The 21,992-nt window shown below is 44.9% G+C and overlaps 1 protein-coding gene across 4 annotated transcripts in view; it reads right to left on the minus strand.

The window, feature by feature from the left end:
* Positions 1-446: 446 nt before the first annotated feature.
* Positions 447-21,992, minus strand: part of CAMK1D (calcium/calmodulin dependent protein kinase ID) — a 228,829-nt gene continuing 207,283 nt past the window's right edge. Inside the window, exons 9-11 of one of the 4 annotated variants that reach the window (XM_075428202.1) lie at positions 12,738-12,825; positions 12,051-12,189; positions 447-4,414 (exon numbers count right to left, since the gene is read on the minus strand). In XM_075428202.1, coding sequence (XP_075284317.1) covers positions 4,413-4,414; positions 12,051-12,189; positions 12,738-12,825 — 229 coding nt within the window. In that variant the 3' untranslated portion in view covers positions 447-4,412. Of the gene's footprint in view, positions 8,228-12,050; positions 12,190-12,737; positions 12,826-21,992 lie in introns of all 4 variants that reach the window. The other 3 variants (XM_075428200.1, XM_075428199.1, XM_075428198.1) reach the window with 3 other exon arrangements.

Here is a 21,992-nt window from a genome sequence, read left to right on the forward strand (position 1 = left end):
TTTGGAGGACACTGCTGACTGCAGAAGGACTCAGAAACACTACCAAAAGTCATGTGTCCTTTCATGATTCCCACCACAAGTAAATCACCAGGACCAGCTCAAAGGGGCAGCAGTCTCCAACAACTGCATCTCCTTCGCCCAGCCCCACACAGATCTTCTCAGCCCCCAGGAGACAGTCATGTCTCTGTATGTTGACACTCAGCATCACTCCCAACAGCAGCTTTAGGAAACACCTGAAGGACAAATCATCCTTTTTATCCATTTCTCTATGGAGTGAATTGGGGAGGAAAAGATCTCTCTGTCTTCCTTTGGGACATAAAGGGACATCGTTGTATAAAACACAACAGAGCAGCGCAGCAGCCATAGAAATTATTCACTCCCTTTCTTGCACATGGGTGGAAGCTCATGCACTTAAAATCATCAGACCTCAAGTCAGGGTGATTTAATTGGATTTATTGGAGGAAAACAATTAGTCATCCCTTTAAATTGTCATTATGATAGAAATCTCGATATGTATACATGATTGTCAAGGCAGAGAACCACTTGCAACGTAGCCCCATTAACAATTTGCAGTATTGCAAACTCATTATGCAGATAAAACTTTTGCAATGCCTTAATACATGCATGGAGTAAATACACATTCTCCCTTCTTTTTGGACATGGATGCTGTTATGAACTTGTATCAATCACAAGACCTGCAATAATAGGCACACTGACATTCCTTGATTAAGATTTAAGCCTTTGTAGAAAACATGCTTGCATTTCTGTAAAAGTCAACTGAGAGATGTTTTGCAGTTGGGGATATTTGGGGAGTAACTACTCTGGGCAGACTGGGCTTTTCTTTCATTGTTTGCTGACCCAGATGAAATGACTATCTAAAAAAAGGCCCAAACTGACCAAAATGCTGTTTCTCAGTTCGAGGACAACGTACAACACGATGCTGACATTGCGTTGACCAGAAACATGAGTCACACCGTATCTCCCACTGAGCTATAAGCTTCCACGCTCTTCACTCTGGGGGTCATGCTACAGCTTGATCTAGTAAGACATAGCATGCGTGATGCCATGCTGGGCTCAGGGAATGCAGATGAGCGATGGAGAAGCTTGGAAATACCCTGAGCAACCACCCTTGGAGCTCCCACCCACCAGGAACCACAGCGCATGTCCAACTCCTCAGCACCTTGTGCTGCCTCAGCAATCTGAACTCAGGCTGATTTATAACCATTATTAATGATGATTTTTTATGTGGCCATGTAGCGCTTCAGCAATGGCACAGCATCCTGGCTGAGCACGAGCCTTGAAGGTGGGCTCGACACTTCTTAGTGCTTTCAGCCACCACGAAGCAGGTCCCTTGCATGATTTCCAAGGGCTGATACTTGCTCCCTACACCACCAGCACGGTGCTTTATCTGTAGCCCCGCTGCTTTGCATGTCCTTGCCAGGAACCCAGAGCAATATCATAGCCCTTTCAGATGGCTCTGCTCTGAGTGTTGAGAACTTGAGGATCTTCCACACCAACACGGCAACCACTCAGGAGCTGGGACCAATGCCCTGCTGATGCCCACAAGAGGATTGGGCCGGAGCTACTACAAGTACCATCCTGCACCCTTCCTAGAAAGACCAGCACAAATGAATATAGGTCAATGACTAAGGGAAGAGAAGGCAAGGGCCTGATTTCCATTTAGAAGAAGGAAAAGACCCACACCAAATTCTTCTATAGATAAATGGCGGTACTGTGTGGAGGTTCAAGTGTGAATGCAAGTATTTAGGTGGTGATGCTTTGGAAAGGATGGGATAATTAGCTCAGCTCTCTGCCCTGTTTTGTGCAGGCAAATAATCACACCATCTTGGTCCCCAAAATGCAGTTCAATCTGCAATAGGTGAGAAAGAAATATCTTGTAGGAAGAGAAAAATACTAAGAATTGAGTGAACCAGTCTACAATTGGACTAAGAAAAGCAAACCAAAAGAAAAAAGAAAAAACAGAGACACACCAGTATGTTTCTTGGTAGTCCTGAGCATTAGCAATCCAGGGAAGGAATTTTTGACGAAGATCAAATTTTTAAGCATTGTATTCAAAAAGGGACCCTCCCCTCCCCGACTCCCTGTTTCTAGACAAGTGTGTGTGACTGCTGCATAGTTTTAAGGTGCTCTGGATGGTGACTCTTCCTGTACATGCTGCAGAGCATTCAACAGAAAGACAAACTACATTACCAGGCTTTGCAGGATCTTGTTTACAAAACATCAGCTTTTGCATTTACTCAAACTTAACGATGGATTTAGAGTTACAGATACATTGAGTCATTTAAAAGCAAAACGTAGAAGAAACCCCTCGAAGAAAAGGTTGGGTTAAATGTGCATAAAGAAAAGGCTTGGGAAATACAGAAACAGTGAACAGCAGTTTAATACATGCAGTGCAGTATCATGCATTTATTGGACATTTGATGTCATCATTAGTTCAGCAGTGTTTTTTCACAACGCTTGCGAGCGTACATGCCCTGATTCAGCTCTGGCGTGTGGAAAAAATGTAAGAGCTGTTCTTATGACCTTATCATTTATGAAGAGGAGGAGAAAAATAGCTACCTGGACAGACCAGTGGCACGGCTCGTGGTGGGGAAGGGGTCTTGAAAACCAGAGTCTGGGATAAAGAGCCATAATCCTCTGTTACAAAAACTATTTACACAGCTTTGACCCAACTGCGCCAAGTCAGACCAAAAAACCTGAACCAACTCCTCATCTCCCACTGGTGGGATCTGTGATTCCTGGGGCCGCAACAGGCACATATGTGTGTGTGCACACACGTGTGTCACGGAGACAGGACCACCCCGGCAGGCAGGATGGGAAGGCAGGACCCAGCTGCAGGGATGCAGGGAAAACTGAAAGGGATGATGTAAAACTTGCTGCTAAGCAAGAAATCCGGAATGACTAATTTACCAGGGGAAACTCTGTTCGTGCAACGTTTGTGAGCAGGTTGTTGTTTCCTCACTCACCCATTGATCACAGTGATTTCCCAACTAATCCTCCGTGCTCGGTTTTGATGCCGTTTTCCTTGGATACTGTAGTCTCCATGTGTGTTTCTGCTTTTTGCTTGGATGAGCATGATTCTTAGCATCAAGTTTCTGGTGCAAATAAGCATGATAACGAAGGCAAAACTCTCTTCCTGTGAATAATTTCTGGGATGCATTCAGGCCCCAATTCAGATGGATAAATATGCATGGGAGCAAGAATGCAAGTAATACCATTAAATGGGAATTTCCATGCACATAAAGGATGATACTTCTGTACCTCAGGGCTCAGCCTTGAAACTTATTTTGCCAGTCCATGAATCCCCTGACTCTTTGGAAAGAGTAAAAGCAATAGGCTACAGTCTACACCAATTTGTTGGCAAAATCAATCTCATATTTTTATGCAGTGCTCACCTAGTGCTGCTCTGGTCTGCAGCTTTTATCACAGAGGGAAATAATAACACAGGTTACCCTATATCCAATGTAGTTAAAGCCAAGTTCACATCAATGGACAGTATTGTCCCTGCTCACCAACAACTAAAAGCTATCTGGCTTTCCCCTGGGGGCTTATTTCACTAAAAAGAGGGTCACACTTAAGGAAGGGGCAGCCTTAGGGCTGGCTGCCACTGCATTTCTTGGGCACCTTGGAGGTCCATGCTCTGGTTTGCAGAGGGTTTGGGGAGAAAAGCCAGAGGTCAGGGGCTGTGTTGGCTCCTGGGGCTGTGAAAAGCTTTGGACAAGCCCCAGAGTCCCTCAGGGCCAGGCAGGGGCCCAGAACTTGTTATAGAAAAAATACTGTCAATAGCCATGGAGGTATGCAGGACACACGCACAGCGGAAACCCTTCTCTAATGCCTACTGCAGAACTACATGGAGATGTCTACCAGGGGGGTGACACCCCTTTTTGTGGTTTGATTCATATCAGGAACAAACCTCTATCATTGCTTGGTTTTATTTCAACACCACAACCATAACAGACACAAACGGCATAGGTAAAATCCTACTTTTTTTTCTGCACCCACTACTCTAATGGCACCTGTACAATAGCAACCAGGACAGAAGAGACATCACCAGCAGAGTAACACAGTCTCAGGAAAGCATCACTGCCAAGTTTTCCCCGTGCTCCTACTTCCCCACTAGCTGTGCTGCGGGGCCAATATCCATTTCGTGCTGCAGAGGGGGTGATCCAGCAGAAAGTTAGGATGCACTGGGAATGAAGTCACATGCAAAATCAGCAGCGGAAGCCCCTGCCACTGCAACACTGACTTTCAGCTCGCAGAGTTCATGGGCAGCCTGTCCTCACAACTTCTTCTGCAGGCTAAGGGGCCAGCTGGAGGTTTTCTGGATTTTTTGTTTTGTTTTGTGTTCCCAGCAAGAGCACTGCTGTTGGCATCAGAGATGGCCTCTGTGACTCTGGAGGTAAAAATCAACAATCAAAGCTGCAAGCAAAGAAAAAGAAGGGGAAGGAGCTGAGGAAAACAAGTTACAAAGCAAAAACACATTGGTGCCAGTAAAGTAAAGCAGAAAAGGGTAACAGACAGGTGAGCTCAGGCTGAAGTCCTCATGCGAAGAGCAAATCACACATTGTTATTAGGACGGTCCTTTGGGAAAGAGCCCAGAGAGATTTTTCTACTTGCTCCTTCATGGCAAGGCCATTTGGGGATTTGTTTTAAATCTTCTACTTCAGGGCTATAAGCCCTTTCCCCACATGCACACACTGTTTACTCCCGTCTTTGCATTCATTTGTGAGAGTGGCTGAGCAGCCAGTGAGACGGGGGCAGGGGAAGGACACGGAAGGGCACTGGAGCATCCCCAGCAAGCGATGCCGGAGTGTTTGCGTACCCAGACCTTGCTGCCAAGGGGCAAACAGCTCCCACCCCTTCTGTAAATGTGGCCTGGGTGCTGCCAAGTCATCCTGGTTAATGGATTTACCCAGATTTAAACTGAGAAGTTACAGTCAAGAGATACTTCAGGACTCAATGACAAGAGAGATCTCTAAGCATGTGGTGAACCCCCGGTCAGGTCTCCAGCTGTGTTTCACAGAAGAGCTTCCCACCACCCAAAATCGTAGAAGAAAGAAACTACTTTGCTTTTAAGTGCTTCTGTTTCTTGTCTTAAGATCCCAGCAGTTGACAGCAAGCCAAAGAGAATGACAATAAATTACACAACTACAGCAGAATACCATTTCCAGGAAGGAAAACAAACCACCCTAATTCCAAGTGTGGAAGGAAAGAATACCCCTCCCAACAAAAAACACATAAAGCATCCAGCGAGGAGGGGCAGCCTATGGGAACCGACCCCCAGCTGCAGGACAGCATGTCTGCCTTTGCTCCCGTCACTGCTCTTTATTTTGCAGATAGAAATCCATTTGCTTTTCTTTTTTTCTGCAAGATACATTTGGATGCTGCACTTTGACTAGTGGCCTCAGCAACTACATCAAGTTCAAACTGGACCTCAGGTTTCAGAAGAGGAGGCAAAGAGGGAACACTGAGCCCTAATCTTTGAAACAACTACAAAGACAAAAACATTCCCTAACCAAACCCTGCTTTTGGTTGCACGCTTGTAAATGGGGGTGACTCCACTGACTCCAAACCAGGGGACTACCTGTTAACACCCATGCAACTGGAGCAGAATAGGCCAGCTGTGCTTATGTGGGTTCAAAATTACGTGAATTTCTTGGGATAGGAGCCTCTCCTAAACTAAAGCTTCCTTAATCAGGCTGGTGAAATGAAGTTGGCTTAGAATGTGTCTAAATTGTACTATACTCATTTTCAGACACCTTTGCAGCAAAACATAAAAAGCCCCGAGGATAAACACTGATAAAGCTCTTCCTACTCTTTGTCAGTGGGGCAGAAATATGGGGTGGCAGTGGCCTGGGGATGGGGACAGGAGCGTAACTTGCAGCAAGGAGATCCCTTGCCCTTTGGTTGGCCCAGATCTCAGTCAGTAGTCCTCACCGGAGAAATTATATGGAGTTTTGCTACCACTCCCCAAGAGACCACTATCTGGCATCTTTCCTAAAATGAGAAGTTGAAGTTGAAGCCCTTCTGCATGAACATCTGTGCCAGCTGCAACACGGTGGAGGGCACCAGGGGCTCCCAGGAGCTCACTCAGATGTGCCACAACCCTCTGAAAATGGGGAGCAGCTTAATACCAAGGAAACTAGAGACTTCTTGGGTGCAACAGCTTTAAATGCCACCATAGGAGAGGCTATTTCAGAGTCAATGCTCACTGCTACCTGCTTTTCCAGCATTTAGTGCTCAGAATATGATGGGTGAAATCCCACTTCTGCTGGTTGAAGCCAACCAACAGAAGCTGAAGCAGGATTTTGAAGTCTCAATGAAAAATATATCTCTTATGGCTTTTCCCAGCACAGTCACTGTTGCCTGATACATTCAGGTGTGTCTTGACTGGCTTTCAGAATTTCTTGTGCAGGATAAATGAGGCCAGCGTTGCAATAAAGCATGCTGTGGGGAATGGCTTGTGCCTCTGGGTGGGGATGGACCTGTCCGGGGTGTGAGAGGCTCACAGTGACTGGGAAAGGATGCCTGCGTCTGTCGCCTGCCTCCCTTCTCTCCTCCTCAAAGGAAAGTCACAGCTGGGAATAGTGTAGAGGTAACCTGGAGCCCTTCAGCAAATCTTGGCAGATTTGCTCTCCTATTCTAAGTTGCTTTGATGCATGGTTGCACAACAGTCACAGCGGCTGTTCCTCAACAATGCACCAGCACATGGAGCCTGGGAAGTGGATTTATTTAGTAACTGAAAAAATGGGGGAATTGAGCTTGCTCTTGTATATGAGCTTCTGGGGAGAAGGGGGAGGCAGTGCTGCCCCAGACCTGCATGTGCCCATGCCTTTTGGCAAGGCCCTGCTTTCCCAGCTCAGCGCACCTTGGCAGTCCTCGTCCGGAGCTAAGCGTGATGGAGCAGCGCTGCACCAGCTCTTGTACTTTGTACCCAAGAACCTGCCTGTGCTTCACAGAGGGGTGCAAGCACCACCCCTCTCCCAGGGGGTGAAACCCAGGCACACAGAGATTAACATCCAAACTTTTCTACTTGGCTTCCGATACTCAGTTTTGGCCACTCTGGGAGGTGTTGAGCATCAGCAACGACAGGCAAAGCCCTGAGGAGTGGTGGGTGCTCAGCACCTCTGGCACAGAGCCCTCGGGCTGGATGCACCCCGTGCCAAAGGCCAGGCTGGGAGGAGGCTGGTGAATTACATGTCCTGCTCGAGGGCAGCACAACGAGGCAGTGGCAGAGGATGACTATGACTCCTGGTCCTGCGTCTTTGTTTTCTTTCACTCTGCTCGTAGCACACAGCGACTCGAAGGAAATTAAGAGCTGCAGGATGAGACTGTGCTCTGTCTTTTTGTTTGCTCAGCTCTGGCCAGCTCCTGACTGGCACCGTGTAGATGCCTTTCCTCTGAAACAAGGGTACTGCAGATCCCCAGCACTACAGGAAAGAGGCCAAGGACAGCATGGCCTCGCCATGGCTTTCAAGGAGGAGGAGGGCAGGAAAAGCAGCAGTTTCTTAATCTGAGCAGTAACAGCTCTGCTAAAGCCAGACAGACTTGCAGTCCCATTTGAGGGGAGAGAAATGGCATGCCATTGAAATCCTCCCATGTTGCAAAGTTAACCTACCTACAGAAATAACCTATCCTCTAGCAAACTGGAAGGAAGGACATTGCTGGAAGTACTTTTTAAAAGAAAAAAAAATTATAATGCTCAGAAAAGTATCTCTATTTAAATAATCCAGTTGAGATGTTTGCAATTAATGGAAAAAAAAATACAACATATACTGTTTGCCTACGCTGAGAAAGGAGTAAATCACTGGGGAAAAGAACGAGTGTTCATTAGTTAGAACATTGCTAGACTCACATATATATATATTTATATATATATGTACAGCACCAGAGACTGTTAGATCCATTCCCCCTGGAGTCATTGCAGTTTGTGATAAATGAAACTTTTCAGAATTGCAGTATAAAATATGGCCATAAAAAATCTTCTTTCTTCTAGTCCTTCGCTGAGCGTGCACCGCAGGGTGGGATCGTGCAGAGGCAACCTGCCAGCCCAGCTGCCTGCCCGCTCCTCGCCGACCGGGCTCTCACTTGCTCCCTGTGTGCACTGTGGTCACTGTGGTGGGTCTGGGTCTCCGGTCCCCTCCTACCGCAGAAATGCCTGAAGAAGCAGATGAAACAAAACTACAGAGAGTGGATGGAGACATACCTAAAAGGAAAGCCAGAAACACAGTTAGAAATGTTATTTTTGGAGGCGGGAATGTGGGCAAAGCTGCGTTTCTTTTGTAGCATGCTACAGAGTGGAGGGGACTGTAGCTGGAGACGGTGCTCCTGCTCTTCCCGCAGTGGTGGGTTGGCTGGGTACCTCCACGGGGCATCTTCTGCCCTCCTGGCCCACGGCTGTTTGCTTACTGCCACCACCGGCAGCTGCATACACACGTCGCGATGAATAAATGTCCAACTTTGATTCGTGTTCAACCAGACCGATTCCACATTTCTGGGGCTGGAGACAAAGAGTTGTGGGATTCAAAAATCCTTCCAGCATTGTACTTGCTCAGAAGAATTTTCCTCGTGGGCATGTTAAAGATGATTAAACTTCTCATCATGGCCATCTAGCTAGATGCACAGACTGTGCACCTGGACTAAAAAAGTTTCCCCAGGCATCCTGCAAAGCTGCTGATAAAAAAGTACAGTGGGTCAAATTTGTTGATGAGTTCCAAAAAACCTAGAGGGAATGTAAATTTGTGTGACTTGGACATCATTCTAGCAAAAGCTTATGTCACTCCAGGTTTTGCTGGTATGTCTCCAGGACTTTCAGCTAAGAGACATAGGTTGACGTAGGTTGAGAAGCTGGATGTAAAATTTACCCAGGCAGTGCTTTCTGAACTACTGAAAGACTTCTGACAGATACTTTTTGTGAAAAAAAGGGGGGTTAGCTCAATTAAAATGTTTATAGAAAGTGTTCACTTCCAATGAACTCCACAACTTTAAAAAACAAAACCTTCCAAAGCATAACCCCTGAAAACCCAAAGTAGGCTGGGTTTTGAATGACAGATTGAAGATTTTGCTATTCCAGCACAACGTCAGCAGTTTCTACAGAAATCATTAATGAAGATAAATAAAATAAATCCTTGCCAGAGCTTTCTGTGGATGAACTACCACTCTCCCAGTGGCTGCTAAGACCCCACAGCGGACACCCTTAGATTCTGCCAGCACGTGCAGCTCTCCATGCAGTCTGGCAGCCTTGTAGGCAGTGATGTGCAAAAGCAGCTCCGGTGCGAGAAAAGCTGCTGAGTGGAGACCCAGCTTGGTCACCTCATTCTGCTGAGATGCAGACTCAGAGTGGTTAGAAATACAGTCCATTTTTCCAGCCTGGTGAATAAAGGATGGATGAAACCTATATTAATATATTCTCAGACTGGAGTTCGATATGGCCCCTTGACTACTCAGGATCTTTTTGATGCTTGTTACGATTTTTACCTACTTTTCCATGCTTCAAGGTGGCATTTCAACCTCAGGGATAACTATGCTGTACCTACACTTGGCCACATCCCATTTCCCAGCAGTATCGACATTTGACATCTTGGCTTCATGCTGAAATTCATCTATTACCTAAAAAATACAGAGATCTAGGTCCTGTAATTAATCTAGACAGTCCAATCATGTCTAAACAGAATAAAGCAGGCATGGACTGAGAATCAGGCCAATACACTCGAGAAATCCCAACTGATTCACTTAGACTTTCCTGGCAGGTAGCATAATCCAGCCTGATGCATCACCTCTGCTCTGCCCTAATACACGGAACAGAATTACGATGCAGCCTGACATGAACTACTCTCAGGCGAAGACTGTATTTAATTGTCTTCAATGATGTGAAATTGCTGCATATGAAACTATTTGGAGAGCTCATTAAATGTCTATTAATAGCATTAGGCAGCATTACACTTTATAATGGTGGCACAGCTGTTTCATGCAACTTGCTGCACAGGATCTTTCTCGTGCAAGACATCTGTCCCCAGAGAAAACCGCTGAGAGAGAAAGAGACAGGAGAGAGACCTCAGAGGTTTCCTTTTTCCCAGCAGGAGGTATTTGGTAGAGTACCTTTTATATGTCAGCTCCCTCTTAATGTCACTCCTTGTATTTGCTGTTGGCTCTCCTTACTGGTTCTCTGGGCTCCAGCATCTCCTAACTCTTTAATTAATTTCTTTGAGGAAGGAAAGCTCTTCTGTATTGTCTGGCAAGCCCGACTTAACCTGGGATGCTTGGAAATATTTTGATATTTTTCTGCCTTATATTTCTGACACGAAAAAAAATCGCCTATCTTTACACATCTGGTTTTACCTTTCATATCCCGGCTGACTTCTCCATCACTGCAAAATGTGGCCGGGTTCTGAACAGGGATCTGCTGGATTCTGTAGCAGTTAAACAGACTTTGTTCTCTTCCCACCCTTCTTGTCCACAGATGTTTTTCCATTACTATTCAGACTACTCAATGCCATTAATTAACACCATATGAGATTAATCTAATGGATGGATGGAGGTTAATCGCCCACCATTGTAACAGCAAAGAATGCCATCAGATGCTCTAGACCTAACTGGGGTCCAGCTTAGCCATACTGCGGCAGGAACCAAAACAAAGGCTGTTTCTCCCCTGTAAGGGGTTTTCTGGATGGCTGCATTGCCAATGCATGGTTGGAAGCGAAGCGCTTTGCTGCAGGTCAGAACTGCATCTCTCCTTTGCAGGTGCCAGATGTGTGCCAGGAGTACAGCAATGCTTTTTCAGCAGTAGCTGTAGGATTTGGCTTTGCAAATCCGGGCAATGAGCATGAATCCCCATCAGGCCCGGGATGCAGAGTGGAGGGGCTCTGCTCTGGCTCAGCCATGGCACAGGCTGGGAAAAACCTCTCACACAGCACCCAGAGGGCAGATCCCACCACAGCCATGGGGGAAACTGTGCCCACGACAGCAAGAGAAACCCTGGCTTTCATCCAGAGCTGTGGGCACTGTGGCTGGTGGCATGTCCTTGTCAAGGAGGGGTGGTAGAGGCAGGTAGCGGCACCATCCAAAATCCACCCTGAATAGCAGGTGCTTTTAGTTCCAGAATAGTGCAGGGTATAGTCTAGAAATGACCACTTCAGTCCCCAGTGAAGTAAGCACTGACTTGCAATACCATAAGCTATTAGCATTCCTGTTTGGTGCTGCACCTTAAAATAATCTCCTCTAATTGTGAAGTTCACATCCCTCCATTTTGTGATATAAAAATCTCTACAGATGGACAGAAGGGAATAAAAGAATTGATCAGAAGCCAGAGACTAAATAGGCTTCACTGCAAAGGAAGCATTTGTGTCTTGCAAATGATCCCTTTGCTGCCATGTATTCAGAAAAAATACATATCCCAAACATCTGACTCCACTGGGCAGCTTGAAAATCTCAATTATAGCACATAACAAACAAGGCAGCAGGCCAAGTCCCACTGTGATGTACAGAGCCTGAGTCCTGCTAAGACAAACGAGCCTCTTCGTGCAGGAGCTTAATTGGGCCCAGGAAGAGGGGAGCTGGGTCAGACTGGCAGGATCAGTCTCCTCCATGGAAAATGGAAAAGGAAAGCAAGCCAATTATTACAGAAAAATGTCTTATCATAATACTGGAAATGAAAACATAAACACTTCGAGTAAACTTTTTCAGCTTTGAACCAAACACGAAATATTTTTGCTGTGGGGATCTGGGTCTTTTTCCCAAATGAAAGCCTTTTTTCTCCATAAGAAACAGTATTTTTCTCTCAAGAATGCACCAAGCCAAATACTCATCTTTTTAATGCATAAACTTTGTCCAGTTGAATCATTATTTTTTTTTTGGCCAGCTAAAAATGAGGGCCTCGGTCCCTTTTCAGCCCTTACTTTAAACACCTGCCTGCACAAAGCCGAACCTACTGGCAGCGAGGACTGCAGCCTGGGGGTGAAGGAGAAAATAGGGATCCCGCAAATTTGCTCAGCTGCCATGGCAGGAGCTTTGCTGGGATGTCAGCTACTCACAATCTTTCCGGGTGGCTGCGTCGGGAAGCGGCGCGGCGAGGCTGAGGGTGCTCGACACGCTGGTGCTCGCGCTGTCCAGGCTGCTGCCGAGGTGTAACCGCCTCATGTGTCGCACGACCGCTGTGGCGTTAAACGCTTGCTGGAGCAATAAAAACACAAGAAAGAAAGAAAGAATAAAAAAATTGGAGGTGGTTTTCTGCTCCTTTCCTGGCTGCTCAGAGTTCTCAGAAGTGAATGAGTCCATTATCTTTCAAACTTTTCCCAATTTCTAGTTTCTAAGCTAGAAACGGCAACATCAAACCACATGCATTTCTGCCCTGGTCCTGCTCCCCTTCTAGCACTCCACTGGGATGTGGCAGCCTACAAGGAAAGTAATATTTGACACATCCTTCCCTGTACCAACACAGAGGGTGTCTGCGTTGCTTCATGTCCCCCTGCAATGCTGATCCCAAATCCACATATAACCACGGGTGCTTTAGCTGTTAGCAGCCCCAGTCCCATCTCCCATGCTCATTATATTGATATACTCGGTGAGTAGCATCCTCTATAAAAGGCCCTGCAGGGGACATATAACCTAAGTCTAGATCAAGTATTTTGACCAAAATTTTGTGCCACAAAAGCATGCTGAAAGGGAGGCGTTCGCAGAGTTACGTGTCTAAGTGTCATCCCTGAGGATGGGCCACTTACTCTCCATTTGCTTTTCGCAAAGTTCTTCCGGATCTGAGCGCTGACTGACTCATGGATGTTTTTGTTGAGTGCTGTATCACCAGCGATCCTGAAACAGACAGACAAGTGTTAAGAGAACTGTTCCTCTCCTTGAATACTCTTTCTTCGTCTCCTGGTTGGTTCAAGGTGTGATTGCTCCTGCAGTGATGATGGTTTCATTCACACGAGGGCTCAAACTTCCCACCGCTGTTTGTGCTGGCAGCAGTGGTGGAAAATCTGAGGCCATAAAAGCAAGCGTAGATAAGGCTTGTGGGTCTGGCAGCTACAAAGTGGTACGACCTTATTTTGTTGGCGCACGGCTCCTTGCTGTCACCATTACAGCCCTAGATGAAAAGATTCAATCTTTTTTTTTCCCTTTACATCTAAAGATTTAACATCAACAGGCTGAGACTACTTCAGCCTCCGCCGTGCAGCAGCTTCCAGAGCCACTCCAACCTGTCTGATTTCCGTTTGCACTGGAGATTTTCCTGCCTCCCTGCAATGTACATAGCCATTCATCATGATTAATGTAGATTTACAGTGAAGCAGATACATGGACGCTCACTGAAGCAGCGCAGGCTGCACAAATAACTTACACTGAACAATACTTGACCTGATAACTTCACTGATCTTGCACAGTTTCTTAGACAGATAAAGACATTCAAATCTCCAGTAAACACAATTATTTCAAGGGAATTTTATTGATTCTTTTAACGCCTCAAGGCATGAGATCTGTTGGAAGACTAGGCACCATAGTGAACTGATGTTGGGCCATGTGCTGGGGTAATTAGTGCTATCTAATGTAGGTGAAGCCAGGAAGCACAGATTGCCTCCTACGTTGTACATGATGCTTTCAGAAACAAATTTTTTAGCCACAATGTAGAAACCCAATGTCCATTAGCAACAAAAAATTATAAGAAATTGAGAATCTATCAGACACAGAGCCTCCCAGTCTGTGGACCTCCAATAAAATAATTAGAGGGTCTGGGGTTCTCAGCAGTCTTTTCCCCCACTCCAGCTCTATCAAAATAATTTTCACAGATATTTGTCTAACCAGTCCTTAAATATCTCCAAAAGATGAAGACTCATCAGGCAACCCATTCCAGTGCCCCACTATCTCCCAGAAGATATGAAAAATAGTTTATTCCCTTTGTCTTTGAAGCAACCGTTCACATATTTGAAAACTGTTATCATGTCTTCTCTCCATTTTCTCTTCTCTAGACTAAACAAACTGATTCTTTCACTGCTTCTTCATAACTCATATTTCTAATCCTCTGATCTAGTGAGCTTCTCTGGACTTTCTCCAACGAGTCCACATCTTCCTTAGAAGGCGGTACCTGAAGTGTTCACTGGTTTCCAACTAAGGCAGCGGAATGGCAGCATTGCTTTGTGTTTCTTAAAAGATGAAACTCTGCTTACATACCCCAGCCTGCTGTTTCCATTTATGTGTCCCATGGATTCGAGACATCGCTTTCATTTTGCCCAGGTCGTTCAAAACTGTAACCCTGTTCTTCAAAGCTTTTCCTACCTTCATTTCAATGGCACATCTAAAAAGTGCTCTCTGGAACCAGTCTCCTCCGAATTGTTCCCCTCCTTCCTGTTGGCAACACTCACCCAAGATGTGAGAGAAATGAGATGAACTACTTGCTTTTGGGAGTAAGGTGAGAGACTAAAGCCCCATCTCCGAAGAGTGGAGACCCACCCATCCCATCCTGTGGCAACCGAGCTATCTATGTTGGGTTATTCAAGAGTACTGGAGCCAGCAGGACTGTGGGCAGGAAGGAGAAGGATTCCTACTCTGGGTAGCCCACCTCCAACCGGGAAGGGCACTTGGCTGACTGCTACTGCCACATAACCTCTAACTCCAGTAGACAGAAGAACTGATGCCATGAGCAAAGCATAGTTCCCAAATGGCACCTGACATCCTCTCTTGGGTCCCTGTGCTGTTGATAAACGAGAGGTGTTTGACTGAGAACTGGAAGATCTTCAGATCTTCCTCTGAAGAGGTTTCCTTCTGATCACCTCTCCCACTAACAGTTAGGCAAGTTGGTATGGATTTCCCAAATGAGGCCAGGCAGCTAAAAGCTTGGTGAGCAAGCATCTAGGTTAAGCACTGTGTTCACTGCTCCATCCTCTGTCCCTTGTAGGGAATACTACCAGGCCCAGCACAGACCCTGACGGATCCCATGCAGTATATACTCTCAGATGGACACAGAGCCCACCTGGCCTTGCACCCACCATATAGTGCATTTTTTGTATTTCTCTAGCATGAAATCATCATGTGAAGTAGCTCCTACAGCTTTACCGCAGCCACACCTACATGACCCAAATGCCATGACACAGAGCATCTCTTACTGCCTCCAGGTCACTTCTATGAAGAGATGACTCGGCAGCCTGAGAAGACCCTAGTTGTGTTGCGTGCCTTGCACAGCTTGTTAGCTTAGGTGCACAAGCATGTGCAGATTTGTGCACACTCGCCTTGCCCCCACTCAGCCTTTTGGTGCAGACAGGCCCTACAATCACTCCAAAATGTTGTGAGCGCTCTGCTCTCTCTGAGGACCACTCCTTGGTGAAGGCAGGTGTCCTCAGCATGAACCAGCTGGGAGTGCTGACCATCATACTACAAATCTGCCGAATTAAGCCAGATGCTTCATATGTGGACAGCTACAAGCCGAAGTATCTGTTCAGTAACTGATCGAAAAGACCAAGCTGCAAAGAGAAAATTTACTTACATTGGCAAGGAACTTTTTTCCTCCAAAGCTAATGAAGCATTTTGCTTTGTGAACAAGTTTGTTAACAAGCTGTATAAGCACAGATCATGTTTCCCTCTTGTCAAATTTTATTTTGGAAACACGGGTAGACCAAGTTCTTGGGGTATGACACCCTTGTCAGCTCTTCCGGAAGGTCTTTCCTGCCAGACTCTACGAGGATTTGCAAATCCATTTTTGCTGTATGAAACTTTTCATTGGGCATGTAGCTCAAATACAGGCTATGTATTTTTTTTGAGTTTAGGGATAGTTTTCTGAAATGCTGGTGGTTTCTATAAGAAACTGCTGGTTCCAATAATTCATAAACTGTCTTCTACCACCACTAACTGTATGTTGATTATGCAATTCTGGTAACTCCAGAAAAATAGTCTTGGTATTTGGATGTTTCCCAAACATGGAGAACAGTAGTTGTTTACTTTACAAGGGGATGAACACTGTGAAGCCCTCAAATACTACAGTGATGGGGATCATCCTACATCTAAAGTCTCCCCCAGCAGCATTAACACCTTGCAGATGCTAGTTTTCAGTCAGAGAAAAATAACAGCAGTGCTGGGGCTAATTTAGCACAGCAGGATCCGTTCAAACACATGCTGGTATGCGGAACGGTGTGGCCCAAAACACAGCCCTGGCTGCCAAAGCTGGTTGTAGGATCATTCTCCAAGACACCTTTGAGGAACTATTCTGTTAACGGTGCAATGCTGTAACATGAGGACTCTGCTTTTATACTGTATTTTGCCTTGGAAGATCTTCAAACTTTTATAAAATATTCATGACATAACAGTGTTTCTAGTATAGTTTTACTTCTACAAAAACAAAAGAAATGTTAACATCTATTTGCTGTTGGTGTTTTGCTGGAGATGTGGTGGTTTAAGGACACAGGTAAGAGAGGTGGAGGTGAGCAGGTAGAAGTCATACCTCTTGTATGGTCAGTGGTTAGAGTCTGAAAAATGAGATAAGCTTTTAGGCGCACAAACCCACCCCAAGATCAGTATAATGAGCATCATTACATCTGAGCTGAATGTACTTAATCATGAACTTTAGTTCCCATGCGGAGAAAATAAAGCATGGAATTTAACAGACATACTGGTTTTAGAACATGTTATAATCACCCTTCCACCTTCCCATAACTCTCCACGTCCACAGGCTATAAACCATCTTGCTTTTCCTTTTATGAAAAAAAAAGTATCTTAGCACTTTTCTTTCTTCCTCCCTTTCCAGCACAACATACCCTTCTCCTACAGGAATCAGCTCCATTTTCCCTGAGAAACAGCCATCTTCTCTCTCAGAGCTGATCAAACTGATGCATATCTAGTCAAACCCTGAGCAATAGTTCTTGGCTTCATAGTTAACTGTCAGCACTGAAGCTTGTTTTTACCAACGGTACCAGTTGGCCCAGTAAAAGGCATTACTTCTACCTACCACACATGTATACAAAAAGAAAATTAACAAGTTGGAATAATGTATGAACTGTTATCATGCTGAGCATCACCCAGAACTGAGCAAGGATTGATTAGCCTAACTGGAATCTGGCTTTTCTCTCGGGGTCCCTGTTTTGCAGCAACTGAAAGCAGCTACGTACTGACAATGGTTTGGGGAACCTTGTGTTGAAGCTGGTCTTACATCCAGTTGTACATATGTAAGTGTCTCAATACACAGAACTGGATACCAAGGGCCACAATCTGACAACTCTGCATCACAAATACTTCCACTGAAGCTAAGCAGGATATTTCTCATGAATAACCATAACAAATCTGGCCCCGCACATGAGAAGAGTCTAATCTAACGATCAAATATTATTTCATAGTACCTGATTTATTTTAGCTTTCTATCTGGGTTCAAAGCTATCACAGCAATTTATCTGGCCATACCACTTCTAAGCTTTGATAGAAACCTCCAACAAAGACAAAACCAGTAAATTTCCTTTTGGACGGTTCTTTGTTAACATACTGCAAGCATATGTCTCTCGCGTCCTCCCTGCCCACGAAGGCAGGCAGAGCCTTTAATCAGTATTTTGTGAACCTTCGTACTGAAGGCAGCCAACTCAAACGCTGTGCTGGCCAAACAGTGCTTGGAAATACTCTGGAGTATGATGACAGGAAACACGGAGCTAACTGTAATGGATAATACTGAAGGATCATAACTCTTCTATACATACACACAGACACATATATATACACACAGATACACGCATGCATGCCTATAAATATACACACACACATACTGTATCAGTGATGGTCCAAAATAAATAGAGTGCAGGGATGAACTCGATAAGAGTTTGATTTAATGTTGTAAACATCAGCAGTTCCCTTCAGGGAGCCCTTTTCACACTTCAAACAACATTGTCTGAGAACGGAGCTCTTTGTAAACTATGTGCTCTCCCTGGGTGGAAATTATTATCTGGATCATGCTCTCTGGCACATAATAAACACTCAGGGTCATGGTCACAACTTGCAGAGGCTCAATCCTTGCCAAAGCTTTGCAGTTCTTCAGCGTAGGTGGGGATGGACATCGGCACATCCCAAGTATCCGCTCTCCCTCTGCACAGGCAGTGGGGAAAGGCGAGGGCCACACTCGTACCCGTAGACACAGGTGTCCAATTCAGGTGCCACAATCTCCTTCTCCCCCATACAGTCTATACAGGGAGGCAATACATACATTTGATTTAAATGTCCCAAGTTGCCTTCGATGCCATAACCGCCTTCAGCACACAGCTCTAAATCCCATTTAAGGTCACTTGGAAAATGCGTGACAGAGCAAATAAATTCATGGCATGCCTTCCAATTCCCATACTAGTTTCCTAACTGTTGGACCTTCTCCTTGCCCTCTGAGAACTGTTTTCTTTGCCTCTGACCCAAACCTGGAGGCTGAATTTGGGGCTGCAGGACTCAGGCTGACCTGACCGGGAGTGCAGTGTGATCCTATAGCTGGAAAAAATAGGTCCTCAGGTTTCTGCTACTCGCCCTCAAAACTGCAACCTGAGCAACTGCCCTAAACAGGATGTGGGTTCTGACATGGCAATATATTTAATAAACTTAATTGCTGTGATTAATATGAGCTAGGGAAGCATTAAAATCTATCAAGCTGCAGCAAAATTACCGCACTCTTTTGTTACCTTCATTTTCTATGTCCTTTTTGAAAAGTCACAGTGGAACAAGTAAGCAAAACGTTGCAGCTTTGCAACACATCATAAACAGTGCAAACCTCAGTGAAAGATGCACTATAAAATAAATAACTTTTCCAATGGAAAACGTAAGTCACCTGTATATTAAACTGGAGAAATCTGTATAAATGGGCAGACTGTACAGTCTGGGGTGTAATCATTACACCAATAAGTCTTACATATTGTACTGTTTCAGCCACCACACTTCACTGCAATTATTAACCTCTTTTTCTGCCAACTCCGAGTTTAACATACCGTCCCCCTGCCAAGGCCATTTGATTATAAATAGCAAAAACATCACGTAAATGCAGGCATGTGGGGAGCAGATACAGCACAGAAAAGTGGGCCGTTGGGAAGAAGTATTTACTTTTTTTAGGGTCTGATCCTGCACGAACATTTAGTCATGTGAATAGCTGACTGTTCTTGAGCAGTTTCCCAAAATTCAAAGAGATAATTAACCTTAAAGGAACAGATGTAGTATCCTGCAAGATCCAGTTCTTGCAAGCCCTGTTTGGAAGTTTTTAATAAAAACATGCTAATTAAAATAAGAGGTATATTTTGGAATCAGATTGTTGTTCATAAATGTTATACATTGAAACAACAAAATCTCATGGCCAGATAGCCATCTCATGCACAGTTAACTATTTTTATCACAACCAGATTATAGCCTTTCTGTTAAGTATTCATGATTTCATACATTTCTTCCTAATATGTGGCCGAGCCAAATGATCTGATACTGCAGGAAAAGATTTCACAGCAGGAAGAAAAAGGAAAAGCTGGAAAATGTCACTACATGGAGCCACCTGATTGTATATACTAATTCTCTACCATTTACACAGCACCAGTGACTTGGATTGATGTTCTGTGTTCACCTGTGGAGACAAGGAGCCAAACCCCGACTCTCACCGAAGTCAGTGGCAAAACTCTCATTAACCTCAGAATCACAGAATGGTAGGGGTTGGAAGGGATCTCTGTGGGTCATCTAGTCCAACCCTCCTGATGAAGCAGGGTCACCTACAGCAGGCTGCACAGGATCTTGTCCAGGTGGGTCTTGAATATCTCCAGAGAAGGAGACTCCACAACCTCCCTGGGCAGCCTGTTCCAGCGCTCCGTCACCCTCAGAGGGAAGAAGTTCTTCCTCATGTTCAGATGGAAATCAGGATTTCACTTCATGCAAACTATAGGGTTCAAAGATGCTTCACCAGTTACTTTGCTCTACAGGACCAATCCTGCAGACAAAAAAAATAGATGCCACTAAGGCCTATACAAAGTATAAGACTGCAAGAGCATATTGTTTGTGCGACTACTTGAAGTCTGCTCTGACTATCTTTTCCCACTAAGCCAGTAGTCTTACATATCTCATTACTTCTCATCACACACAGAGAAGACAACGCTATGTAGACACTGTGGAAGGTGATGTTGCTAATGGGCTTGTATGCTGAACAATGTGTGCTCATGTGAAAAGGTGGCATGGGATGCCCCCGTTACAAAAGATGTGGTAGCCTCTCTTTGCTGGCTGAACACTTGCATCTTTATCTCCAACTACTGCAACACTGAACACAATCACAAGAGAAAGGAACTCAAGCCTGCACTTGTTGGAAACTGAAATATGCCCAGGCTGAGAGAAGGACACAGCTGACTATTGAGAGGAAGCACAGAGCTTTCCTCCTCCTCCACCGAAAAGGCCTTCCCCTCCTTCAAAGGGGAGGGAAGGATGCCATTGCAACAGATATGATGGCTAGAATGAGAAAAGAAGCAGTAAAAACCTCATTATTTCCTGGTGTAAGCAATCTGGGTGGAAAATGCTTCTTGAGCAATGGCTTGGCAAAAGGAGAACTTAGCGCTAACTCTGAAATAACAGATAATATCTGGGTGAGTAGCCTTGGATATCCAAAAAGCCATTTTGGTAGCATTTATCACTACAGGATCCAAATCCTCCAAAAAATCACTGCACTACTCTCCAGAGAGGTCCATAACTGCAACATTTATGCTACAGGAAGCTTTTCAGAGTGAGGAGGAATGAGATATTGAGTTTTGCTAAAGAGCTCACTGGGGAGGACAGAGATAGATCTGAAGCCCTATCTTTGGAAACCTCCATGCTTTGCTTTCACTGTACAACTGCCCTGCTGTAATCCACTGGCACATATTGTCTCTGTGTCAAAGGGAGATGGATTTGGGATGTGGGGTATAAACATGACGAATATTTTAACCCTCCCTATTGCGGTGCCATTTGCGTGTCTGACATCTCAGAAGCTGACCCTGAGCCACGCTTTACGTGGTTGGGACGTAGCCCTGCAACTGAACCACTGCCTTGCAAAGTCAGCCTGGCAGAAGCAGACCCTCTGCCACAGAAATGAGGGAAAATCCTTTTTTTGGGGGCTGTTTTTAAATGGAAGATCGGATTCTGCAGAAAATATAAAAAATTATGGAGCAGCCTGTGAGTTTCCACTGGCCCTTGGCCATGACATGAAAAAGAAAAAAATAATGAGAAAAAAAAAAAAGGAATTAAAACACATTTTATCATTTTGTTCCTTTAGGAGGGCCCAGAAGCTGTGTGTGTTACAAGTGCCACGTTTCTTTGTTGCACTCCAGCAGCCAACACAGATGTAGTGGGGGCCAAGAGCTGGATGCCTACGTTTTGTGTATCTTGGATGTAAGGCTTTGGAAAATCTGCCTCTCAGTTATACAAATGGTCACCTCATTCTCTGCTGCGAGTTGCATTCCCATTGTTTATTCTGTATTTCCAATATTGACTTTTGTAACTTGTTTAATTTCCTGAGGCTCAGGTCAGTATCATATAGTTGTTGTTTTTTTTTTTCACCTCACAAAAGCTGGATTTTGTTTCCCGAATTTCCTTTTTGTCACACAGACCATGCAGTTATTGATGGGACACTGGAAAAAGGGCTGGCCCAGGTCTTGACTTCTCCTCATCTCTCATCTGTATTGATGCCAGCCACTGATGCAGCTAAAAACCATCTGTAAAATGTTTCTCACTGTCATCAGCATGGAGGATGAAAAGCAACAACCTTGCTTTTCTCAATGATTTACATTGCTTTCTGCATCCCAAGCTTTTCCTGAGACTTTATAATTGTAAAGGCTGATCCTCAGTCCTACCCTCAGTCTGATTTGTAACCACAGCGACTGACAATCTGCAGTCAAACATCTGTACATCATTCACACTCTGAAGAAATCAGTGCCACTTCACTGTATTTCTATCACTTTCGTAGTCATAACTTACTGAAGGCCTTCATGAGTGTCAAATCGTTAATTAATGATGGGGGTAATTCATTAGCCTGTGTACTGGCACAA

This window comes from Opisthocomus hoazin, chromosome 8 (genome assembly GCF_030867145.1).
Source record: "Opisthocomus hoazin isolate bOpiHoa1 chromosome 8, bOpiHoa1.hap1, whole genome shotgun sequence".
NCBI classification, from domain to species: domain Eukaryota; kingdom Metazoa; phylum Chordata; class Aves; order Opisthocomiformes; family Opisthocomidae; genus Opisthocomus; species Opisthocomus hoazin.